This window comes from Podarcis erhardii, assembly GCF_964252035.2.
Source record: "Podarcis erhardii genome assembly, chromosome: 8".
NCBI classification, from domain to species: Eukaryota; Metazoa; Chordata; class Lepidosauria; order Squamata; family Lacertidae; genus Podarcis; species Podarcis erhardii.
The window spans coordinates 9,622,425-9,647,491 of record NC_138499.1 but is presented as its reverse complement, the minus strand read 5'-3'; the positions used below and the strand labels follow the sequence as shown (position 1 = coordinate 9,647,491).

At 44.4% G+C, this 25,067-nt stretch overlaps 1 protein-coding gene across 2 annotated transcripts in view; it reads left to right on the top strand.

The window, feature by feature from the left end:
- The window catches only part of KHDRBS3 (KH RNA binding domain containing, signal transduction associated 3), a 112,641-nt gene that overhangs the window by 30,987 nt on the left and 56,587 nt on the right, over nt 1–25,067 (top strand). For both annotated transcript variants that reach the window (XR_014159562.1, XM_081874599.1), the window contains exon 2: nt 18,812–18,933. Coding sequence is in view for 1 of the 2 variants with exons in the window: in XM_081874599.1 (XP_081730725.1) it covers nt 18,812–18,933 (122 nt within the window). In the remaining variant the exon portion in view is untranslated. The remainder of the gene's footprint in view (nt 1–18,811; nt 18,934–25,067) is intronic.

The following is a 25,067-nucleotide window of genomic DNA, read 5'->3' as shown; positions in this document are numbered from 1 at the left end:
GTGAGATAACGCCAGCAGGATAAACAAGACATCGAATCTTCACACAAAGGAAATGGTTTTTATAATGAGTGCAGGCTGAACAGAACTAATCTCTTTTTTGGATCATTACTTCACCTAATCGCGAAGCCTTCTTTTTAATTCCAATCCTTGCAGGGTTCTAATTGGTGACCTCTGGAGTCTGATAATTGTAGAAGATAGCTGGTCTCACACAGTATACCTAAATGGTCTGTGCAATTAAAAGTGAGAAATGTAGCTTAACCCTTATCCTGATCTTGCTAGGAGGAGTTGACTTGGGCCGTAGCATTAATCATGTGTATGCTGTCCTTGGCGATCAGATCATTACGATCGAAAGAGATGGAGAGCTTCCCTTCAGTAACAGCTCGGACTTGAAAACGTTGAGAATATTTCAAGCTTTTGAACTATTGTTGGTACGCCGGGGAACATAACAAGAGCACAACAATAATTTCCCACTTTCATGGTGCAATGACAGTCTGATCTCAAGAGAACTGTGATCACACTTGCTTGGGACATGCGTGTGGCGCTGTACACATCTGAAACATTTCCATCTTGAGGAAATATACCGTTCCAGAATATGAATGGAAGTGGGTGGGATTCTCTAGTGCCAGTGGACTCTGTGGTCTGGCTCTGTTCTGCTAGAGGACCGGTTGCTGTGGGTCTGCTTGAGCTGGTTCATAAAATAGTGCATCTACTATTTTAGGTTATCTTTTGTATCTCCTGCCTTTGTGGTTACCTATAGACATTTGGTTGACCACTATGAAAACAATGTTGGCTTAGATAGACCTTTGGTCTGTTCCACCACAGCTATTCTTCATGCCTTCTCTTGGTTTCTCTGGAGAGCCCTGGGCTTCAAAGCTCATTGTCTAACTTCCTAAGGTTGTTCTTATTAAGAAAGGTCCTGAGTACTCATTCTAATGGAGCGCCTTTCCTCTTGTTGTGTCTCAAACCATCCCTCCTCAATGTTGTGTTCCTCGATGTTGTAAAGCCTGCCTTAAGCTCTGTAAGCATGAACTGCTAAACATAATATCTTCAGTCTGCCACACAATATTGCTACTGGCCACCCCAATCTCTGCCGACTGCCCGGCACAATATTCCAAGCCATTTGGCACCCAATCAGGGCCTGTGTTCCTTTGGGGAAAATGAGGCACGGCGGAGTCTGCAGGGTCTTTGAAATATGATTTATTTACACCAAATGTTTTAAGTAGAGAGAAATTTCACAGCATTTGCATCTCAGGAGGACCCCGTCCTTCACAGCAGCCCAGCACCGGGTTCCCAGACATCTCCATGCCTCTCTCTCAGCTTCAGCCAGCCTGCCAAGATGGTTCTGGCTTTCACAGCAGCTGATTGAGTTCTCTCTCTCTCCCCCCTCTAAATTCCAAAAGGACACATTTTTCCTGTGAGACAACTTGGCAACCTCCTCCCCTCACCGGTGGAGCCCCCTGCCTAGTTGATGGTTTCCGTTGATGGGTTAATGACTTGCTTCTAGCACCTTTTCTTTCTTACAAAAGTACTTTACTTTCTTACAAAAGCAATTGTATTTCTTACATGTTTGAGGCCCTGACCTGTAAAAGAAGCCTGTATTAGCCTGTATTTTTTACTGGCCTGGCATTTCCCCTTCAATACTCCAAATATTTTCTAAATTCTACCATTTATTAATTTCAAATATTCACTAACTCTAGCAGTTAAGGTGCCCTTTCAACCCCCAAACTCTGTTACCCCAAATCTGTAGCAATATATTTGGTCAGCTCTCTACAGGGCAGATTATTTTCACAATTTTATTTAGCTTCTGTTGAAGTAAGCCTGTGGGCACCATCAAAATACACCTTTCTTTTTTGTGTTTTTGAAAATATTCATTAAGTACAGTATTCAAATTTCTGAAATGGTGGCATTTCTTTTTTTTAGTTAAAAGGGTTTAGTGTGTCAAGCCTACTCAAACCGTGGCACCTGCTGTGTTTGTAAAAGGCAGCTAAGTAGAAAGCTGTTCCTTTTATTATCGTTTCTTCCGTAATGGTCCATCTTTTACTATTATAATTACGGAAAGAATCAATTACATTTCTCATAGCTATTTTTCATATCTCGGAAAATGAGTTCTTTGTGTTGAGGCAGGAGACTTTGGAATGGATTCTCTCTGGAACTTGGGTCCTTTTTGGGCATTTAAATCCCTCACACAAGTAAGGGAAATCATGGCCGAGGGCAGTAGCTCTGCTCTCTCCATCCCTTAAGAGGTTTGCATTCCCAAGTCAGAAGTTTTCCTGCATTCGGTGTTGGTTGGCATCTGTCTGTCTCGGGAGACAGTGGAAGAGTGTCTTCAGGGGGGAGGTCAAACCATTGGAGAGTTACAGTGCTTGGTCAATGCTGTGAATACACAACGTAACGCCACGGATATCTGCAAGGGATTGGCACACAGCATGGTTGATGTTGCCGGCGTTCATGGCGTGTTTGCCGGCGTTCATGGTGTGTTGGTCCCTTACCTTTCCCACCCCGACCTGGCCACAGTGATCCATGCGACGGTCACCTCCAGGCTTGACTACTGTAATTCACTTTACGCGGGGCTGCCCTTGAAGCCGTCCCAGAAACTCCAGCATGTGCAGAATGCTGCAGCGAGGCTCCTCACGGGGTCTCTGCCATGGGAGCATATTCACCCAGTGCTTTTCCAGCTGCACTGGCTCCTGGTGGAGTACAGGGTCAGATTTAAGGTGCTGGTTTTGACCTTTAAAGCCCTTCACGGCCTAGGACACTCATACCTACGGGACTGCCTCTCCCGGTATGCCCCACGGAGGACCTCAAGGTCCATAAATAGCAACACCCTAGAGGTCCCGGGCCCTAAGGAAGTCAGATTAGCCTCAACCAGAGCCAGGGCCTTTTCAACTCTGGCTCCAGCCTGGTGGAACGCTCTGCCTCATGAGACCAGGGTTCTGCAGGATCTGATTTTTTCCGCAGGGCCTGTAAGACAGAGTTGTTCCGCCTGGCCTTTGGCTTGGAGTCAATTTCCTTTTCCTTTCCCTCTTTCCTTTTTCTTTTTTCCTTTCTCCTCCTGTGATGAGGCTGCATTTTAATGTTTCAATGTTTTATTTTAATCTTGTTTTTAAGTTGTATTCATTCAACTTGTTTTTATTATTGCCTGTTAGCTGCCCTGAGCCCGGCCTTGGCTGGGGAGGGCGGGGTATAAATAAAATTTATTATTATTATCTCTTGTTTTTTCAATATTTTGATTTGAGCAGTTGTTTCGGCTTCTGGCATGTGGTAATTGTCAGTTGAGCAAAGGTTGGGCCCACTTAAAACAATCGAATCGTTGAGAATAAACTGGAAATGGAGTGTAGGGGCCACGTTTGGGTGTGTGCTTGCATAGTCCAGGGGATGTCTAGATTTAGGAAATCCAAAGAATAATGTACAACACTATCTCAGTTCATATATTACAGGCCCCTGCCCTAGACCAGGCATAGGCAAACTCGGCCATTCAGATGTTTTGGGACTACAACTCCCATCATCCCTAGCTAACAGGACCAGTGGGCAGGGATGATGGGAATTTTAGTCTCCAAATGGCTAGAGGGCCAGAGGGCTGAATTTGCCAATGCCTGCCTAGACCATCTCCAGATGCAGAAACACAAGCTCTGCCCACATCACCTTTTCTTTTAAAAAGTACATATTTATCTGCACAGATAAGTAACCTTTGAGGTGAAACTTAAGTAATTATTGGACTGCATCAAAATGCTGATTCAAAACATCCATTGCTTGTAGTTGGGTTCTGCTGAGTTTGTAGCAGCAGTGCAGGGCAAACTGCGCTGATCTAGCTAATTTACAGGACCTAAACTCTCTCGCTGCCTTGATTTTAGAGGGGGGCGGGGAGCTAATGTCTAGCCTTGATTTTTGCATGTCAAAATAACTAACAAAGATGGAACAGAAACAGACGGGAGCAGGGGAAAAAAAGTTATGGGGGGAATAGAAGAGTGTTTGCATGTGCGTAGCAAGCCGTTTCATTTTTCTGATACTTTTTATCTTGCTGCGTTCTTGTACTGTTTATTCCTGGTATGTCTGTCTTGGGGGAAATGAAAAAACTCTTCTACTAGGAGAAACTTGAGGAATTCACATTCTGTTTAAAAGAATCAAGTTTTGCCTTTATTTCCTAATGACACTTGTTTTGCCAGTATTAGGTTCCTCTCTTTCGGTTTTGTATATAAATACAGAAAAGTAGAGTATATCAAAAGGAGGCAAAATGACTGGCTGTGGTTTGAATGATCAAAGCTTATGCTCAGAAATAAACGAGCCCCTTTTGCCCCCATTGTGTGAGGCCTGATTCAAACAGGAAATCCTCAACCATTGTTTTTGACTTCCCCTGAACTGGAAAGCTGGCTAGGAGCTTCCGAACAAGTCAGGATGTTAAACCACAGTCTGAAGTTTGTTTACAAAAGTCGCTTACTCCAAAGCAGATAACTAATTTGTCAGTTCAGATGAGTTGGGAAGCTACGACTAATTAGTGACTGACTGCTTTAATTGTGGTTCACACAGAGGGAAGTTACGGAAGCAGTTTTGTTGAATCGGGTTAAGACCAAGAGAAATCTTCCTCTCCATGTATTATTTTTGGTTGGATTTTTTTAGTTACATCTGTTTGTATGGGTGTGGGGTTTTTTTTTTGGGGGGGGGGTGAGCAGGCACACACAATATCCTACATGCATCTTGCACAATAGTGGTGAAAAGACAGCAAAAGCTTCAGTGTAATCTGTATTGTATTCAGTGAGACTGTTCCTGAATAAGGAGTGTTCAGCAGTGCTAGAAATTGATGAAATCATGAGAAATATGGAGAAAATGGATACCATACCATACCATACCATACCATACCACAGTGTTTCCCAACCTTTTTTGGGCAAAGGCACACTTGTTTCATGAAAAAAATCTCGAGGCACACCACCATTAGAAAATGTTTAAAAAATTAACTCTGTGCCTATATTGACTATATATAAAGTAACTCTCTTTAATAGGAATCAAATAAACACAAAGAAAGTATTTTATAATTACTTTATTATGAAATAGTAAGTACCGTATTTTTCGTCCCATAGGACGCTCCGTCCCATAGGACGCACCTACTTTTTTGAGGGGGGAAATAAAGGAAAATTTTTTTCCCTTTATTTCCCCCCCAAAAAACCAGGTCGGGGAACAGTGGGATGGCGGTGCTGCGCCTCCCCGCTGTCCCCCGAGCTTGTGGGGCTGGCCCATGTCTGCCTGGCGCGAGGGGCGCTCTGCTTCAGGGCGCCCCGCGCGTCCGGCGGCAGGCTACAGTCCGCAGCATGGGGAACCCTCTGTTTCAGGGCGCCCCATGCGCCCCCCGGGTGCGCAAGGCTTGCGGACACCTGCGTGGAGCACGGGGCGTCCTCCGAAGGGCGCCCTGTGCTCCGCGCTGCCAGCTGCCGCCCGCAAGTCTTGCGCTCCTGGGGGGAGATCCCCCGGGTGCGCAAGGCTGGCCAACACCAGCGCGGAGCACGGGGCGTCCTCCGGAGGGCGCCCCGTGCTCCGCGCTGCCAGCTGCCGCCCGCAAGCCTTGCACTCCCGGGGGGAGATCCCCCATGTGCGCAAGGCTGGCCAACACCAGCACGGGGCGTCCTCTGGAGGGCGCCCTGTGCTCCGCGCTGCAGGCTGCTGCCCGCAAGCCTTGCGCTCCCGGGGGGAGATCCCCTGGTGCGCAAGACTTGCCAACACCAGCGCGGAGCACGGGGTGGCCTCCGAAGGGCGCCCCGTGCTCCGCGCTGCCAGCTGACGCCTGCAAGCCTTGCGCTCCCGGGGGGAGATCCCCCGGGTGCACAAGGCTTGCGGACACCTGCGTGGAGCACGGGGCGTCCTCCGAAGGGCGCCCCGTGCTCCGCGCTGCCAGCTGACGCCCGCAAGCCTTGCGCTCCCGGGGAGAGATCCCCCGGGTGCGCAAGGCTGGCCGACACCAGCGCGGAGCACGGGGCGTCCTCCGAAGGGCGCCCTGTGCTCCGCGCTGCCAGCTGACGCCCGCAAGCCTTGCGCTCCCGGGGAGAGATCCCCCGGGTGCGCAAGGCTTGCGGACACCTGCGTGGAGCACGGGGCGTCCTCTGGAGGGCGCCCCGTGCTCCGCGCTGCAGGCTGCTGCCCGCAAGCCTTGCGCTCCCGGGGGGAGATCCCCCGGGTGCGCAAGGCTGGCCGACACCTGCGTGGAGCACGGGGCGTCCTCCGGAGGGCGCCCCGTGCTCCGCGCTGCAGGCTGCTGCCCGCAAGCCTTGCGCTCCCGGGGGGAGATCCCCCGGGTGCGCAAGGCTTGCGGACACCTGCGGGGAGCACGGGGCGTCCTCCGGAGGGCGCCCCGTGCTCCGCGCTGCAGGCTGCTGCCCGCAAGCCTTGCGCTCCCGGGGGGAGATCCCCCGGGTGCGCAAGGCTTGCGGACACCAGCGCGGAGCACGGGGCGTCCTCCGGAGGGCGCCCCGTGCTCCGCGCTGCAGGCTGCTGCCCGCAAGCCTTGCGCTCCCGGGGGGATGGTGCGCAAGGCTTGCGGACACCAGCGCGGAGCACGGGGCGTCCTCCGGAGGGCGCCCCGTGCTCCGCGCTGCAGGCTGCTGCCCGCAAGCCTTGCGCTCCCGGGGGGAGATCCCCCGGGTGCGCAAGGCTTGCGGACACCAGCGCGGAGCACGGGGCGATGGGATGTGGGAGGGAGCTCGCTCCCCGCCCCGCGTGTGCTCGCCGCCGCCGCCCCGCCTCTCGCCGCCCGACTCGCCTGCCTCCCTCCCACGGCACACCAGCCGACGTCCCGCGGCACACTAGTGTGCCGCGGAACACCGGTTGGGAAACACTGCCATACCATACCATACCATACCATACCATACCATACCATACGATCATCTTCATTGTCATTGTCCCATACAGAACAACGGAATTGAAAATCTACATCAGACATTCAGAAACTAACAAGCCTGCTATCCCAGCTATCCCAGCCTGGTTAACCCCCTAAAAACTCTTATACCCCAAAATTAAATACAGTATACTCCCATAGAGACTACCTTACACTTCGTTTAAAACCAAAATTGCATTTGAATAAAATCTCTTTTTCAGGCGGCTAGTCCTAGTCTTTATAACCCTGTACCTTCTTCCAGAAGGCAGAAGTCGAAAGAGATCATTTCCGGGGTGCACACTATCCTGCACTATCTCTGCAGCTTTCTGGAAGCATAGATTTGATCCAAGGTGGGAAGAGTGCACCCAATTATTCTCTCTGCAGTCTTTACAACCCTGGACAACATTGTTTTTCCCCTGACCGTGCAGCTCCCCTCCTTGCAAGTAACACTGAAACATCTTTCAGAAGTGTTGACTGCATTATTGTTAGTACACACAGGGAGTAAGGATGCCCCCAGAAGCTGGGTCTACCCCCACCCCAATGTTGCCCTCTCTGATTTGAGTAGCAGTATTTGCAGTAAGGAAGGCTTCTTTCATGTACAGCTGTATGCATGAAGGCTTTTCTGATGTAGACGTTTGCACTGTGTGCGTGGATGCTTGGGGATGCGAAGCACCTTCCCACTCAGTGTGGGAGCAATACTTTGGAAGGGGGCAAAAGACTTGGTGCAGCCCCATGAAATGGAGCAGTAGAGTCAGGCAGTCAAACTGTACTACTTCACATAGTGCAGGTTTTGCTTCTATATGTCGTCATGAGGGCTGCTGAGTTGAAAATTTTGAAAAGGGGTGTGGACAAATGCCTAGAGAAGTCTATTGCATTGGCTGCGATAGCTGATCATCCATGCTTGTGTGCCTCTAGAGGCCTGTTGCTTGGCGTGGGTGTAAAATAAGAGTCATGTCTTTGCCCTGATTGTGAGCTTTCAGAGGCGTATTTCCAGCCACTGTTGGAAATGGAATGGTAGACAAGATGGGTCCTTGTCCAGCAGAGCTGCAACGTATGTTTCTGTGTCTTGATTTAACTGTCAGATAGTATTCGTCCTTTGTGGAATTCTATGTCTTGAACAAAGGGATGCGGGTGGCGCTGTGGGTTAAACCACAGAGCCTAGGACTTGCCGATCAGAAGGTTGACGGTTCGAATCCCCGCAACGGGGTGAGCTCCCGTTGCTCGGTCCCATCTCCTGCCAACCTAGCAGTTCAAAAGCATGTCAAAGTGCAAGTAGATAAATAAGTACCACTCCAGCGGGAAGGTAAACGGTGTTTCTGTGCGCTGCTCTGGTTTGCCAGAAGCGGCTTATTCATGCTGGCCATATGACCCGGAAACTGTACGCCGGCTCCCTCGGCCAATAAAGTGAGATGAGCGCCGCAACCCCAGAGTCGGCCACGACTGGACCTAATGGTCAGGGGTCCCTTTACCTTTACCTATGTCTTGAACAGCTCGAATCATTTGAAGTATATTGACAGTACTTTTAAAAAGAAATAGGTTTTACAAAACCTGCTTGTAATTGGTAAAATTCGTGATTTAAATCAAATACATCTGATATAAGCAATGCCTAAGATGTAGAAATTAGGCAATAAACTTCGGCTGTCTTACAAAATACTTGCAGATATGGGCATATATTCTTCTGAGTCCATGATTACTTCAGGCCTTGCTTACTCCAGTTTCCATCGCAGAGTTTTTTATATTTGTTCAGTTTATTAATGGCCTTTAGCAGAATTCTGCACTCGCTGCCAATGTGCTCCTTAAACCTGTACAGTTTGGAACTTGGATTCCTAAGAGAACAGTTTATCCTGTTCCAGATTTGCTGAGGAGGATTTTTTTTGGGGGGGGGGGGCTATGGTGCCTTTAGTTGATATCTCCTGCACAGCAAAGTGGGTGAGAGTCCTTTTGGAAAGCAGCACATAACTTTGAAAATCTTCATCCTTTGAGAATGGCTGACACCTAGTCTTATTTGAGTATTTTGCACCAGTTGAATACCTGGTTATTCATCCAGGCCTTGGTTGGAGTTTAGTGGCAAGGTTGAGATATATATATAAATTATTAGCTGGTTGTACTTTATCTGCTTCGTTTTCATAAATATTTCATAAATATTTGTGTCATGTAATCTGCTTTGGAATTGTGTAAATGCAAAGAAGAGAGGGGAAGGAATTTGTCTTTGTCTTTTTTTGGAAAATGTTCAGTTACCTACTGAAGGACAAGAAATTTGACCTAGTAAAGACCAGGTGTGCATAGGAGAGACTTGAAGGTTGTGTACCATTTTGGGGGGGGGAAGGAAGAGAGTCCCATCAATGACTTGAGCTTTCTGGAGGAAGAACAGGTTATAAAATAAAAGATTTCTTGAGAAGTTAGTGGAATCCTGTTGAGGGGAAATGGTGCTGAATGTGGAAAGAAGCATAACCGAAAGGGTAGGGAAATAAATGTCTCTGAGTTGTGGAACAGATGAAAGCGGGACATGCTGATAGCCATAAAACGAAGAGAATATAGCTAGAAGCTGTTCTGTAAACCAGCAAGGAGGACTTTAGATACCTAAATTTGGTGGGCTCTTCAGAGGTTAGAGAGAAGAAAGAAATGAAAGTGATGGCTTTAGGTGTATATCAGACATCTAAAGAGCAGGCATTATGAAGCAGCAAGGATAACCAGTAATGCCAAATCAGTTTGCTATTGCATCTACAAAAGGGCGTATATAACTCAGAACAGGCCACAAATATAGACACGACTTGTTTGTTACATACATGATATTTCTTCCAGCATACCACTCCAGCATTCATGGCTAACTTGCCCAGATTCTTATCATCTCATTAACTTACCTTCGGCACACATTAAATCCTATATCAAGTAAGTTGCATCGTTATGAGTTTTCTGCCCATGTTTGTCATGTAAGTTACAGCCACTTCATACTTGCATGTGAACAGATTTGGCTTGGATACCCACTTTCCACAGTTGCATGCAGGAATTTAACAGTGTAAATATGTCCTTAGTTGGAGTGTCCGAGAGTTGCAACGCCATCTGTTCTGATTTTGTGAGTTTTTGCTTGCTAGTCCCAAATTTGACTTGCAGAATATTGATTTATGCATGTAAGCAGGCATGGGAAGGATCCACAAAGAAACTGCTTTTGAAACTGATAATGGCATGAGCCATGGGGGTTTCTGATGCATTTAAATATAGTTTTTGTTCCTTTTTAATCATCCACTGAATTAGTACAAAGCCTGTTGTGTGGGCCCTAAGCAGTGATTTGAATCCTGCCTGGTAACTGGCCCTGAATTACCTTTTTAGCAGGCAGCTCTATAAACAGCATCTTACTGGAAGTGGATTTCTGCAGTCTTCCCATGGTGTGTAGATCTTGTTTGGAATACAGGCATAGCTCGTTTTATTGTGCTTTGCTTTTTGAACTTCGCAGACATTGCTCCTTACAAGGACACAGGTGCAGCAGCAGGCAGCCCAGCTACTTCTAGGGAAAAGAAGTCCTCCTCTGCTGCCATCACTGTTTGAAATTAGCCAGGCGCCAGGCGCATTTTGCACCTGGCTATTGAGCACTTGCGACCAATTGTCTGGGTTCCAGGATGGCGACTGACATGCATGCCTGAGGATCATTGGATCTGGACTGTTTTCACACGCTAATACCACATCCTGTAGAATTCAGTCAGTTATATTTTATCTGCACAATCAGAATGAATATCTTGAACCAAAATGCTTCTTCTGAGCAGGAGCAGTCACCATCAAGAAATAGTAATATGCCAATAAGTATATATACACACACCGTATTTTTCGCCCCATAAGGCACACTTGACCATAGGAAAAACCTAGTTTTTAGAGGAGGAAAACAAGAAAAAAAATATTCTGAACGAAACAGTGGATGCATGATTTTTGTGGTTCATGCTGTGGCCACAGACATGTGATCTGATGGTGACCCAATGCAAAAATCCTGAGGATCCATGTGGATCCGTGCTTTGTAACCACGTTTTTGCGCCATTGTGGCCCCACACAACAGTGGTTGCGTGATTTTTTTTTTATGCAGGCTGTAGCCATGGACATGCTATGTGATCTGATGGTGAATTTGGGGTGACCCAATGGGCAATTCGGCTCCATGGACCATGCATTCACTCCATAAGACACACAGACATTTCCCCTTACTTTTTAGGAGGAAAAAAGTGTGTCTTATGGAGCGAAAAATACGGTATATGTGGACTGTCCCTGGATCGAGTGACTTTGCTTCTTTAAGTTCTCAAAAGCTCTTAACCGAGCTCAAGGTTGTCATCTGAGCTAGCCAGATGTTTAACTGGGAATCAATCACAGTCAGCCCATCATTTGAAAAATAAGACTTTAGAGTGGTCTTGCCCCAAAATGGCAACTAGACAATCGGTTTTGGCAACTGTAACCTTGGTTTAAGAAGCCATTTGTTGCCTTGTTTATGTTTCTAACACGGACCTCCACCCCTCTTCTGGCTGTAGGGGTTTTGCAGGGGCTGGCTTAATAGACTATAGTATAGTGTGAACATAACTTTTATATGCACTGGGAAAACCCAAAAAAGTGTGATTGGCTTTACTGTAGCAGTCTGGAACTAAACTTACAGTATCTCCAAGGTATGCCTGTAGTTGTATGTAGAAACCAGCCCATTACGATTGCAGTCCATCACAAGTTAAACTTTAAGATCAAGCGGTACAGCTTACTGTTGTGATTTAAAGCACCATTATGAACCCCATTAAAGATTTATTTTGTGATAATAACCTTGATAATGTGCTAGGCAAAATGAATGTCTTAAGCAAAGCTTAAGGTACTCCTTGGGACAACTTCGCTTTCAAACAGAGGGACATCTCATAACTCTCCGCTTGCAGTTGTCATGCTAAAATAAAACCCCACTGGCAGAGTTCTGAGAAGAGTCTTTCAATGCTGTCAGAACGAAAGGGCGATAAATATTTATTTATTTTACATTTCTGTCCCAGCTTTCCTCGGAAAGGAACCCAGGGTGACAAATGTATAAGTGGTAGAATGAATAGTAGTAATAATAAATTATTATTAATAATAACTTTTTATTTATACCCCGCCCTTCCCGGTTCAGAAAACCAGGCTCAGGGCGGCTAACAACAAATTTAAAACACTTTTGTGTTTGGTGTATTGTTATTTTAAGATATCTTTCATGTTGTTGTGTGGAAAATACTAATAAAATTTATAAACCTCCCCCCCGCAAAAAAACACCCCCCCCACAAATTTAAAACACTTAATTGTAGAAGCATACTTGAAACTTGAAATACTTGAAATGTCTAAAAAGATGTAAAACAACCACATTACCCTCACAGCCAATCATTTCAAGATTGCTGGGAAGAGTATCTTTCGGCCATCAAATGCCAGGGTCAGCAGGAATGTTTTCAAAGTCCTCCTGAAAGTTAGTGATGGAGACTGACACACCTCACCAGGGAGGGGACTTCCACAAGTAGGGGGCTGCCACTGAGAAGGCTCTGTTGTGGGTTGGCGTCACCCAGGAAGACCCTACCACTTGCACCACCAGTTAGAATATTTTGAATGTGGAGCTCATTTTCACGGAAATTGTATTTGATAAAGCAGAAGGACTCCTGGTTTTGCAGAAGTGTCTACTTGATCCAAGTGTTTCCTGTTTGGCCTTGGCTACTGATGGAAGTCTATAGAGCGGGAAGTACGTGCGGCAGGAAAAAACAGCAGCACATCACTGTAATAAGGCCCTAAATTCTTTTGCACGCAACTTTAATAGAAGTAACATAGCTGACAATAATAGTCCTCTCAGAGGAAGATTTAATTCTATCTTGGAGATTAAAGTGAAACAAGTCTACTTTTCCATTATCTAATGCACTCAATTATATTATGGTCTGCCATGTGGGTTCAGTGGGAAGCAATCCTTGCTTAGCCTACTCTGCTCTGAACAAAATCCAGTAATTCCTCTACTGACTTGAATTTCTGGACTACTATAAACATTTGGGTCCATGGCTTGGGAACACAGGATTTTAATCCTTAGCATTATCAGAAACCTTAATCACATGTTCATCTATTATATTTGAGCTAGGAGACGCACAAAGCCTACTAGTAGTACAGAATGTAATCTAGGGATTAAGGGAAGGCAAATCCTCCTGCTCATTCGACCTTGAAAATCTGATTGGATTTCCTCATTGCTCTGGCTTGGCTATCCACTATTAATTTAGCATGCTATATAGTGGAAACAATCCTGAAGTGAGTTTTGGGGGCTACTTTGATAGCACCTGGGTTTCATGCTTCCTCAAAACAGCAGTGGAAATAAGGAGAATGGACAAGGTCACCTTTGACATTTATTTTGTGGTAGTGAGAAACTGGTCAAAGTGACAGTAGGCAGCTTGCAGCTTCTACGTGGGGCTCTTCTTAGACTTCATTGTATCATAGATGACCCTTGAATCCCTTCCAACTCTAATATTCTATGATTCTATGCTAGTTTGTCCTCAATTGATAATAAATAAAAGTAAATACTAATATTAATAATTTGTTGTTGTTTAGTCGTTTAGTCGTGTCCGACTCTTTGTGACCCCATGGACCAGAGCACGCCAGGCACTTCTGTCTTCCACGGCCTCCCGTAGTTTGGTCAAACTCATGCTGGTAGCTTCGAGAACACTGTCCAACCATCTTGTCCTCTGTCGTCCCCTTCTCCTTGTGCCCTCCATCTTTCCCAGCATCAGGGTCTTTTCCAGGGAGTCTTCTCTTCTCATGAGGTGGCCAAATTTTCCAGGGAGTCTTCTCTTCTCATGAGGTGGCCTCAGCTTCAGGATCTGTCCTTCCAGTGAGCACTCAGGGCTGATTTCTTTAAGAATGGACAGGTTTGATCTTCTTGCAGTCCATGGGACTCTCAAGAGTCTCCTCCAGCACCAGAATTCAAAAGCATCAATTCTTCGGCAATCAGCCTTCTTTATGGTCCAGCTCTCACTTCCATACATCACTACTGGGAAAACCATAGCTTTTACTATATGGACCTTTGTTGGCAAGGTGATGTCTCCACCTTTTAATAATAAATAATATTAATTACAAGAGTTTCCATATTTTTTCCGTGTATAAAATGTCCCCATGTATAAGACATCCCCTATTTCTTTTAACCCAAAATTAAGAAAATGCACTATGCACTATCCGTGTATAAGACGACACCTTATTTTAAACTTCAAAAATTTAGGACAAAATATAGTCTTATGCTCAGAAAAATATGGTAATTTTGATAGCCCTCCATGGCTGCATAGTAGAATGCTGCTGAGTAAAATGGGAATGGCAAATTTTCATATATCCATGGAAAGTTTTCCATTTTTAAAGGTTCACGCCGTAAAATTCTTTAGCCATAATCAATGAATGCTAATGCAATTGGACCAGTGGGCAAATGCCAATACAGTGTTAGGTAAGCTTGGTAGTTTTTAAAAAATTACATTCGTTTGTCCAGGTTATCATCCCTAGGAAATATAGAAGAGAATGCATACACATTTTACTAATTTGTAAGCAGAGCCCGAGGAGCACAGAACAAAACAACAGATGCGTAGAATGATCCAAATCGAAGTCTTGATTCACAGAACTGGTTGTGCAGCTCGCATAAAAACCCAGGCTAAAATACTTGCTTCATATAAAACCTGCATGTGGAACCCAAACTTAAACTAAGCATATTCATTTTTGTTTCACTCTAGCAAATATAAAGAGTTGTGCATCATATCCTTTCTCAAGCTGATAGAAATGGGGATGTTTGCATAAGTTGTGTTGCGTTTTAAGTGTTTTGAGATACTTAGAAGGAGTCGCCATAGTGCCTAAGCCTGGCATAGGCAAACTTGGTCCTCCAGATGTTTTGGGACTACAACTCCCATCATCCCTAGCTAACAGGACCAGTGGTCAGGGATGATGGGAATTGTAGTCCCAAAAACATCTGGAAGGCTGAGTTTGCCTATGCCTGGCTAAGTGCTGGGCAGGAGCTATGCATGTGTGGCATTGTAGTCAAAACAAGTGCAGCCTATTCTGAAGGCGTATGTGCCATTTGACTTGGACCAAGTCTACCTAGGCTAGCCTTCTCCACCCTGATGCCTTCCAGATATTTTGCCTCCTGTTGACCATGCCGGCTGTGACTGACCGGAACAGTAGCCCAAAATGTCTGGAAAAGGGCATTGAATTGGGAAAGACTGACCTAGGCTCAGCCAATCATAACTTAGGCTGTGTACACATCACACCTTGGAAGCACATTCTTCCCCTCAAAGAATTCTGGGCCCTGTAAGTTCACAGAGAATAAAAATGGTAGAATTTGTGGAGTTGGCGAAGCTGACAGGGAGAATCGGGAATCGGCCCGAAAAAAAATATCAAAAGGACTGGAGCAAATTTATTAATTATCTGAAAGAATATTGTACTCATTTAAAAACGTTTGTAGCGTTAACGTGAAATGTTTTGCAATGTGAAATTAAGATGTTGATTCATGAACAAGAATGTGATATTTTAAGGTGATTATAGGATAAAGAAATGACTACGGGAATGCGAAAAATATGTTATAGACTATAGGGATGTCAGAAAGAGAGATAGAAGGAAGTCTAAGCTCATTTTGAGCAAATATTATAAGTTGTGAATATGTGTACTGAATTAAATGAAACATGGAAAATTCAATAAAAATTATGGTTAAAAAAAAGAATTCTGGGCCCTGTAGGTTACCCTCCTTCACAGAGTTACAGTGCTCGAAACTCCCATCATCTAGGCGCATTTTGCGCCAGGGAATTTCATTAGCGCAAGCAGTTTCTGAGCTCTGGACGCAGTACTGCGCCTAAGATTTCAGATTAAAACTGCAGAGTGGAAGGAAAGGGGGACCTTTTTCTGCTTCCTCACTTCCAGCTACTCTCTGAAGACTAAAGAAGAGACCGGGGGCAGCAGACTTTTTCAGCAGGGGGCCGGTTCACTGTCCCTCAGAGCTTGTGGGGGGCTAGAATATATTTTGAAGAAAAAAATGAACGAATTTCTATGCCCCACAAATAACCCAGAGATGCATTTTAAATAAAAGCACACATTCTACCCATGTAAAAACACACTGATTCCCAGATCGTCTGCGGGCCAGATTTAGAAGGCGATTGGGCTGGATCCAGCCCCCGGGCCTTAGTTTGCCTACCCATGAAAGAATATGAGGGGGGTGAGCAGGGGAAGGACTAGACCATGTGAAAAATGAACATAATATTTTAGTTGCAGTTCATTCATTTTCAGCTTTGCATTCTTGTTATTAGAAAAGCATGCCTAGACATCCCATTGTTGCGGCCATAACCTAGATTTAAAGATACCATTTAACTCCTAGCTTTCGCATCTCAGTTTCTAACACTGTGGAGTTAGTTTCCAGCAGCCCTTTTACTAAAGTACCCAGAATTCTTTGAAGGGGGGAAATGCGCTTTGAATGTGCTTTAAAGGAATGGTTTGTATGCAGCCTTAGTCAAACCTAACCTAGTGAACAGGTTCTATAGCAGCTGTTCATAGCAGCTCCCAGTATCGTTTGTTCCTTATAGTATTTTTTACTGCAGTTTAACACTATTCTGTCTTTAGTATCTGTGGGGCTGTCTCAACTTTAGGATTGCTCTTCTGCCAAGGAAATGCCAGCTCCCTCAGTTTTCCATCATATTCTTGGAAACAAGTTTTCTGCTGCTTTTTTTTGGGGGGGGGGGGAAATGCTGATCCGATACGATTTGGGGTTTTTTAAAGTTTAATTGCATACCTGCAGTTGTTTCACCCTTAATGTATTTAGGAACTGGTTTCAGAATTCTTGGGGGGGAGAAATAGCTTGATAATGAAGCAAAACAGCAGATGTTTGCACTTTTGCTTATTACATGGCTTTTGTGTATGTGTGTGTGCGCGTGTGTGTCTATTTCGGTCCTGTTTCCAAAATAATGTTTTCTGGCAAATACAGTTATGTTGGCAGTTGCGGAGGTTGGCAGTCCTAACTTCATTTTAGGAGAGCAGCCTTGCCTGCAAGTTTGACAGTGGGGTTCCAAACCGAAGTTAAATTCCTAACTAAAATAAAGTAGCCAATAAAAACTTTGTGGCCATTTACTCTGCCTATTCTGTTTTGAGGGGAAATTCTGAATATGTGTGTTGCTGTCAGCTGTGTACTTCATTGCCCTGAGGCAGGTTAGCAGTGTCTCACCCCCAGCTTGCAATTTGGGGATAATAACACCCATCTGTCTTAACAGAAGCAGTTGCAGGGATTACTGCATGTGTCGCACTTTGATCACGACTATGTGCCTTATAAATGCTAAGTGCTGTCATCATGAATGTGCCTCCATAGGTACAGAATGGGTTTATTTTAAGGCTGCCCTCTTCACATGGCATATTTTACGTTCTAGATAAGATACCAAAGCCTCAACAGAGGCCTTTTTGAGTTTAATGAAGAGTTTGGGAGAAAGCGGAACAAATGATGGCTAAATATACTTCTCCGTGATAATGAATATTCATTGTATCGGCGTCATTAATGAGGTACTTAGGAATACTGTGTTCAGGTTTAGCCCTTGTTAAATGGCGAAAAAAAACTATTTGAGAATAATTGAAGAGTTGTGTAGGATTAATTCCTTCCTTTCTCAAATCCGCCTGCTTCTAATTTGGAACTGCAAAGTTCTGAACGTGCTGACAACTTTCCTTGCCTCTTTGAGTGTGTATGAAGTCCTAAATGTCTTTAGGCAGCAGCTGATTAAGGCCCAGGAATAGAACGCTTTCCTCTTAGGAGGATGAGGAGCGTATGGAAGGAAGTAGTTTTACACAGCGTGCGTTAAACCTAAAAGAAAGGAAATGTCCCAGAATTTCTTTGTTGGGCTTAATCCAAAGGTTCCCTTCCCATGACAGAAGGCTACTTCCAGATCCGGCCCAGCGCTTTGTAGGAAGTAACAACAACACATAACCTAAGCCCAGGGGTCAGCAACCTTTTTCAGCTGTGGGCCGGTCCACCGTCCCTCCGACCTTGTGGGGGGCCGGACTATATTTTTTTGGGGGGGGGGGAATGAACGAATTCCTATGCCCCACAAATAACCCAGAGATGCAGTTTAAATAAAAGGGCACATTCTACTCATGTAAAAACATGCTGATTCCCGGACCGTCTGTGGGCCAGATTGAGAAGGCGATTGGGCCATATCCGGCTCCTGGGCCTTAGGTTGCCTACCCCTGACCTAAGCGGACAATCCCTTCCAAGAGCCCAGTGAGATCCTGACATTTTTTAGGAGCCATGGGATGTTGAGGGTCATTTGGAAAAGAACAGATATTGGGGATGGAGAGCTGGAGATTGGAAGGCCCTGATTTTGAGCCCTTTACAGCATGTAGCATTCTTGAACCCCTAACAGGAACAATGCATTGCAACGCTTCATTGTAGGTTCCACTTGGTAGCTGCTAGATTAGATGACTTCTTAAAAAGGAAAGACGGAGGATTCGTTCGCCTCCCTGACTATTAAATTGTGCGAGTTTGAGCAGCAGTGAAGAAACCAACCAGATAGAGGCATATTTCCACCTCCTTTTTTTTATATAACCTCAAATCTTTGGCCCGTGTGATTTCCAAGCGTACCTGGAACCATGAGGACAGACAGCCATAAATTGCAGTGGAATCTGGGATTCAACAGCTGTACTTTGCTCTCCATTGCTTAAATCAAGACAGTGTACGTAAGCAGAAGGAGCATAGCAAAATGCAGTAGTGCAGCCATGCAGTTTACATCCACGCCACCCCCTGTTAAAGCGACCAAGTATTAAATGATTTCTGAAGGTGCTTCTGTCATCCACAGAACAGAGTGCTTGACTTGATAGACAAACAGACCAGATTCCTGTGCTGCGTACTGTGAGATTTTTCAAAATTGCCCCAAAGAACAACTTTTACGTAAATCAGAAGACAAGTTCAAAGCAATTAGGGGAAATTAACGCTGAAAACAAATTGTGTTCTCTCTGTTACAGAAATTGAAAAATTCCAAAAAGGGGAAGAAGGCAAGGAAGAAGAAAAGTACATTGATGTAGTGATTAACAAAAACATGAAATTGGGACAGAAAGTATTAATTCCAGTAAAACAGTTTCCCAAGGTAAGTTCAGTGTCATTAAACACCACCTGTTTTGCTTCTGATCACTTTCGATGTTACGGGCAGTTTTCTTTTTATTTATTTAAGGCAGCAGTATCCAAGTGGACCCACAAGAAGAAGAAAAATCCACCATAGGGCATTTTCTTTATTTGGCTAAAAACTTGCGCAAACGTTCAACTTTTGCAGAACTGTTGTGGGGGAGGGGGGATGAGAGAGAAAACATAGCGAGAAAGAGAAAACATACTTTGCTGATAGTGAAACCCTCCCTGTCTGCATCTTATTTAATAAGATGGTGTGAGAAAGGAAGCAAGGTTAGGTGCAGCTCAAGTGTCAGGTTGCACTGAGGCCACAAAACTACAATGGTTGCGCCTGGATCTTTGCAAATACAAAAGCTGGCCATTAGACAGGTCTGTCCTCGTCCGAAACGCACAGGTTCGTTTCCGGGCCCCTCAGAACTGTGGGAGAAATCCTCAAGTTCTGTAGGCACAAGGAAAAGGCGAACCTGATTTTGGATGTGTAAAAACTTGCAACGTTAAGATCCAACTCAATACATTATTATGGGAGTTCTGTAATCTAAACCCAAGAGTGGGGAACCTCCTTATGTTGAGGTCCACTCCTCTTTCTCTCTCCTGTTCCCTACTGGGAAGGGGCAGGTCTGAACTGATTGCTTGCAAAGAGCTCTTTCAAACCCACCCAGTTCCTTTTTGGCTTTTTATGCCCCCCCCCAAAAAAAAAAAATATTCTCCACTCTTAGACATTAGGCAAAGGGCTGGATGGAATCACTTTGGTAGAGTACCGTATTTTCCGCCGTATAAGACGACTGGGCGTATAAGACGACCCCCTAACTTTTCCAGTTAAAATATAGAGTTTGGGATATATTCGCCGTATAAGTCTACCCCTCTTCCAATGCACACCAAATAAAAATTAAAAAACCAGTGTCCAGTCCGGCTCGGAAATCCGCTCTACTTCCCAGTGGCTGGGGGCTTCTGGGGCCAATTTTGAAGCTTATTTCTGCTTCATCTAGAGAGCTTGGTGTCCTCTGATTTAATTTGCTGTTGTTTTATCCTGTGGTGGGGAGTTGCTGCAGGAGCTGCTGCTGTAGCTGGCGTATAAGACGACCCCCGACTTTTGAGAAGATTTTGCTGGGTTAAAAAGTAGTCTTTAACCCCAGAAAATACAGTAAACTTGTAAGGCCACATGCAATCTTTTGCTACTACCTCATTAAAAATATTGTTATTATCATTACTATTTAAATTTCTATACCACCCTTTATCCAAGGATCACAGGGCAGTTTACAATAAAAATAAAATTAAGGTGAAATTATAACATCTTGATACAACAAAATGAGGCTATTTTGCCTTATATAACCTGATAGGTCACTTTTTATTTTACAGGGGTATTTTGTTGTATCGAGCTGGGTACTGATTCCTTTGTAACAAATAAATTTTTGCATGAATATTAGGTTGTGTTTTTTTTTTAAAAAAAAACACAACCCCAGCCTTTTGGACCCTTTTTGCCGACAGTGACTCTGCTTCAGAAATGAGTTTTGTTGAAGTTCCAGTGCCCAGGCTGTTTGCAAGCTCACTTCTGTTGACGAGTGAACACTGCAGATGAATTATGCAGTTGGAATTATTATGAGAGCAGTCCTATAGCAAGGTCAGCAAGGACCAGCGGGTTAGGATCCAGCAGACCCCTAAGAGTTGTTAGATCAGAGAGTGGTTTGTACCTAAACCAGCCTTAGAAGTTCTCTTTCCCCGTCATTAAATGAAACTCATTCATCCCATTTGTAGCCTACGTTTCCTCCCCGGAGCTCTAGGTGGCATACATAATTTTCCTTCTCCTCATTTTATCCTCATTGAGAGTCAGTGGCTGGCCCAAGGGCACTCAGTGAGCTTCATGCCTGAATAGTTATTTGAACCCTCGTCTCCCAGGTTCTCGTCCAACACTCTAACCAATGCACCACACTGATTCTTCTGCATGGCAGTAGAATTTCCTGATTTGGTTGTTCTTGCCTGGTGATTGAGTATATGAGTTGAAGGCCTGTCCCTTGGCTCTTCTTGTTTCAGGGAACAGATCTCTCAAGAGGAAACAACCTCCCCATTTGCTGAAGATTTATTCGGGAGCGATTCTCCTGCTAACTAAGGGGCTCCCTCAATTTCCTTCAGTGATTCATGTCATCCCTTGTGTCTTGTATTTTTAGCCTCTTTTGAGGATGTTGGAATAGATGGGTGGTTTACACAGTACAGGAAAGCAAAGAACTGGAGTGTCCCAAGGATCTGTAGCACATTTTTATAATAGCAATATGGGACATACATTAAATATTGAGACCGGAGACTATTTACTTATTCATTAACGAACTGGAGTCAGTACTAAGCAGCTAGGCAGCCCCCAGTAACTGAAGCATCTCTGCTGAAAAGTTGTATCCTTTTTATGCTGGTTTTAACTATTTGGGTTTTCTGCAAAGTAACCTAGCATTTACAGGATGGTGAGGGTCCATAGAATATTCTCTGCCAACATCACAGAACTGTAGTTCCCAGAGTTCACATTAAACCAGTTTTAAGTCTTTGGCAGCCTTCTGCAACCTGGTTCTTCCAGATGTTTTGGGCTCCCTTCAGCCCTGAGCCAGCATTACCAAATGATAAGAGAGTATGGGAGTTGGAAGTTGAAAACATTTACAGGGCATCAGGTGGGGTAGCTTGGTTTATGGTACAGATACACCCTAAGAGTTGTTAGGTCTTTAGACATGTTGTAATTGAGCCACCCCAGAAGCTTATTTCAGGTTTCCTTTGTGCCAGTTATTTCTTAAGAATATTGCTGACACCTGAAGAGATGAGTACACAAGATGACGGTTGTTCTTTGTTTTAGTGTTATGTGTTTTATGGCTCTCCATCATTCTTTGAAGAAGAGTTCCAGCTTCTGTAGCATCTGATGCATCCCAGTAATAAGAATCAAGTGAGCAACATGAACAGGATATCTCTATTGATATCAAAGGGAATGCAAGTTCAACAACTGCAATTAATTATGCATTGAAATCTATATTTTAGATTGTAAACACTATTCACAGGGCTGTGGTTATGTGGGAAGACTGCAAAGAGCAGCATCATTATTGCTGTGTATCTTCAAAAATGAAAATGAAAAAGTCTTGGCTTTCCAAATTGCTTGCATCAGTAACAGAGCTGAAGTTTAATATTTCCTAATTGATATTTTGGGTCTGTATGAATGTTCTGCCTTCAGATTTATATCTTAAAGTAGCTACTTGACATTGTGATATAGATTTCTTGCATGGTTTACTGTAAATGAATAATTCCTCATTTAGGAATGCATTGAAGATTTATTTATATTGCTTTCCCTTAATAGCATACCTGGCTGTGTATTTCAGACGGCTCTATTACTGCAAAAGAAGCCTTGTAATCATTAAATCATGACAGGGTTTGAAATATATTGACCACTGTTCCATTAAACTAAAAAGCAGATCTTTATGTAAGTTAACTATGGAGCACCATTTTAAGCTATGATTGTTTTCTAATAAAATGAGGGAATTGTTGACAAGGCAATACTGATGTCTGGAAGACCCCTCCCCCCCCCCCCCGCTTCGGTGCTTTTACTAATTGTTTGAGGCTACATCTACCAAAAATAAAAACCAACAACAGCTGCCCTCACCAAATTGTCATTACTTCCCTCAAAGAATCGTGGGCATGAAGCTTGCTAATCTTGAAGTTTTGTTGGCTCCCCTGTAATTCCTAAAATAGTTAAGAGCCTGTGCAAATATAGGAGACTGTGGGATTGGGCCATTCCCTCCCCTAACTGGTCCTTGCTCACTTACTGGGTGTGTTCCCACATCATGGTAGGCCGTGGTTAATGGTTTATCATGATCATTCAGATCATTCCCTCATCACTCCCTCTGAAGGACCAGCCTGGGAGTCATTTTGGACTCACAGCTGTCCATGGAGGCGCAGATCAATTCTGTGTCCAGGGCAGCTGTCTACCAGCTCCATCTGTTACGCAGGCTGAGACCTTGCCTGCCCGCAGACTGTCTCGCCAGAGTGGTGCATGATCTAGTTATCTCCCGCTTAGACTACTGCAATGCGCTCTCCGTGGGGCTACCCTTGAAGGTGACTCGGAAACTACAACTAATCCAGAATGCGGGAGCTAGACTGATGACTGGGTCTGGTTGCCGGGACCATATAACACCAGTTCTAAAAGATCTTCATTGGCTCCCAGTACGTTTCTGAGCACAATTCAAAGTGTTGGTGCTGACCTTTAAAGCCTTAAACAGCTTTGGTCCATTGTACCTGAAGGAACAGCTCCACCCCAAACGCTCAGCCCGGACACAGAGGTCCTCCTCCAGGGGTCTTCTCCTGGTTCTTTCACTGCAAGAAGCAAAGTTACAGGGAACCAGTAGTGGCACCCACCCTGTGGAACACCCTCCCATCAGTTGTCAAGGAGATAAAAGAACTGCACAACTTTTAGAAGACACCTGTATCAGGGAGTTTTTAATGCTTCATGTTTTACTATGTTTTTATATCTGCGGTAAGCTGCCTAGAGTGGCTGGGGAAACCCAGCCAAATGGGTGGGGTATAATAATAATTATTTATTAGCCCCTTATGAGAAGCGAACAGGAGCAAGCAAACCACAACCCTTGGCTTGAAGTTGGATTCAAACCAGGGATTATGGTTTGTTTTGCTCCAAAAACACTTGAAGTCAAGGCTGGGTCTTGGCCAAACAAAGGATTTTGTTTGTCCCTGTGTCAGTAGGGCATCTGGTGTTAATGTCAAAACTTCTTTAAAAAGAAGAAGCTAGCATTGAGTGACCCTGTAGTTTCATTGGCCAAGGATTAATGTTGGACACATGCAGTACTGATGAAACAGGAAGAAGGGGAACTTGTGAGTGAGCAGGAAGGAGTTAGGGGAAGGAGCCCATGACCCTTCAACCTATTCATGATCACTTAATGGCTATGCTAAAATTACATCTGCATCAGCCTCACATGAGCTTAAAACTAGTTTAGGTTTATATTATAAAAGTGGCTGAAAAGTAAATTCTGTGGGTCATTTTTGACACAGTAAAAGTCTTCTTTACTATCCTGGTGAGCCTTTCTTACAGCTTGTTCCTACATGGTGACAATCGATTCCCCATGTCATGAAATCTCAAAAGAGGGATTCTTATGCAGCCTAGATAGCTCAGTTGGATGTGATTCTTTACATAACAGTGGATGCTAGTTCAGTGTGTTGATGGATAATAGTCTGAGTTCCTCAAGAAGCTTGGATACAAGGCGACTTCCTATCGATCTTCCGTAATGTTTACTGATTAAAAGAGCTTAGTAAGAACATAAAGGTCCTTCTGAATTCAACTGAAGATCCACAAAGTCTAGTGTTCCATTTCCTGAATTGGGCATTGCCCCTCTGATTCTGGGTGTTCATTCAGCTATCTCAGCTAATGGCCATCAAAGATCTCCCTCTTGTCACCTGTGAATTTTGTCCCATTCTTCCTGAAACATGGCATTATCCTGTGGAAGGGTCAACAATCCATAGGGTGAATAAAATACTTTCCTCTTGTCTGTTCTGAAGAGACATCTGATCAACTTCATTCTAATTTCAAGTATTATATAAGAAGGGGATTCCCTTGCATCAACTCTCTTCAAGCACTTGTTATTTTTATACCTTTATTATGCCACCCCAACAGTCATATCTTTTAACCTAAAAAGCTTCAAACGCTTTATCCTTTATAGGGAACGTGCTCTAGCCCTTTGTTTTTGTTGCTCTTTTCTATATATCTTCTGGTGCTGTCATCCTCCCTTGGAGATTTATTCATTTAAAAGATTTCTTACCCAACCTTCACTGTGTAAGTTTCCAAGGCAGGTGACAGCAATAGAATATACAATTATGAAAACCAGCTAAAAGCATTGCAATAATTAAACCCACCCTGAATGGAACAGGACAATAAGAGATGGGGTGGCCGGAGCTATATATTGTATTCCAAATGCAGTCACACTGTAGATATGAAATCTGTAGAAATAAAAACCTGTTTCATTACATCTTTCACTGCTGGAACGCTGTTGGAGTCGACACTTTCATTGCTCTCTCTACTGTGCCTCAAAGATCTTCTTAGGTAGTCACAGCCAGTTTAGATAACATCATTAC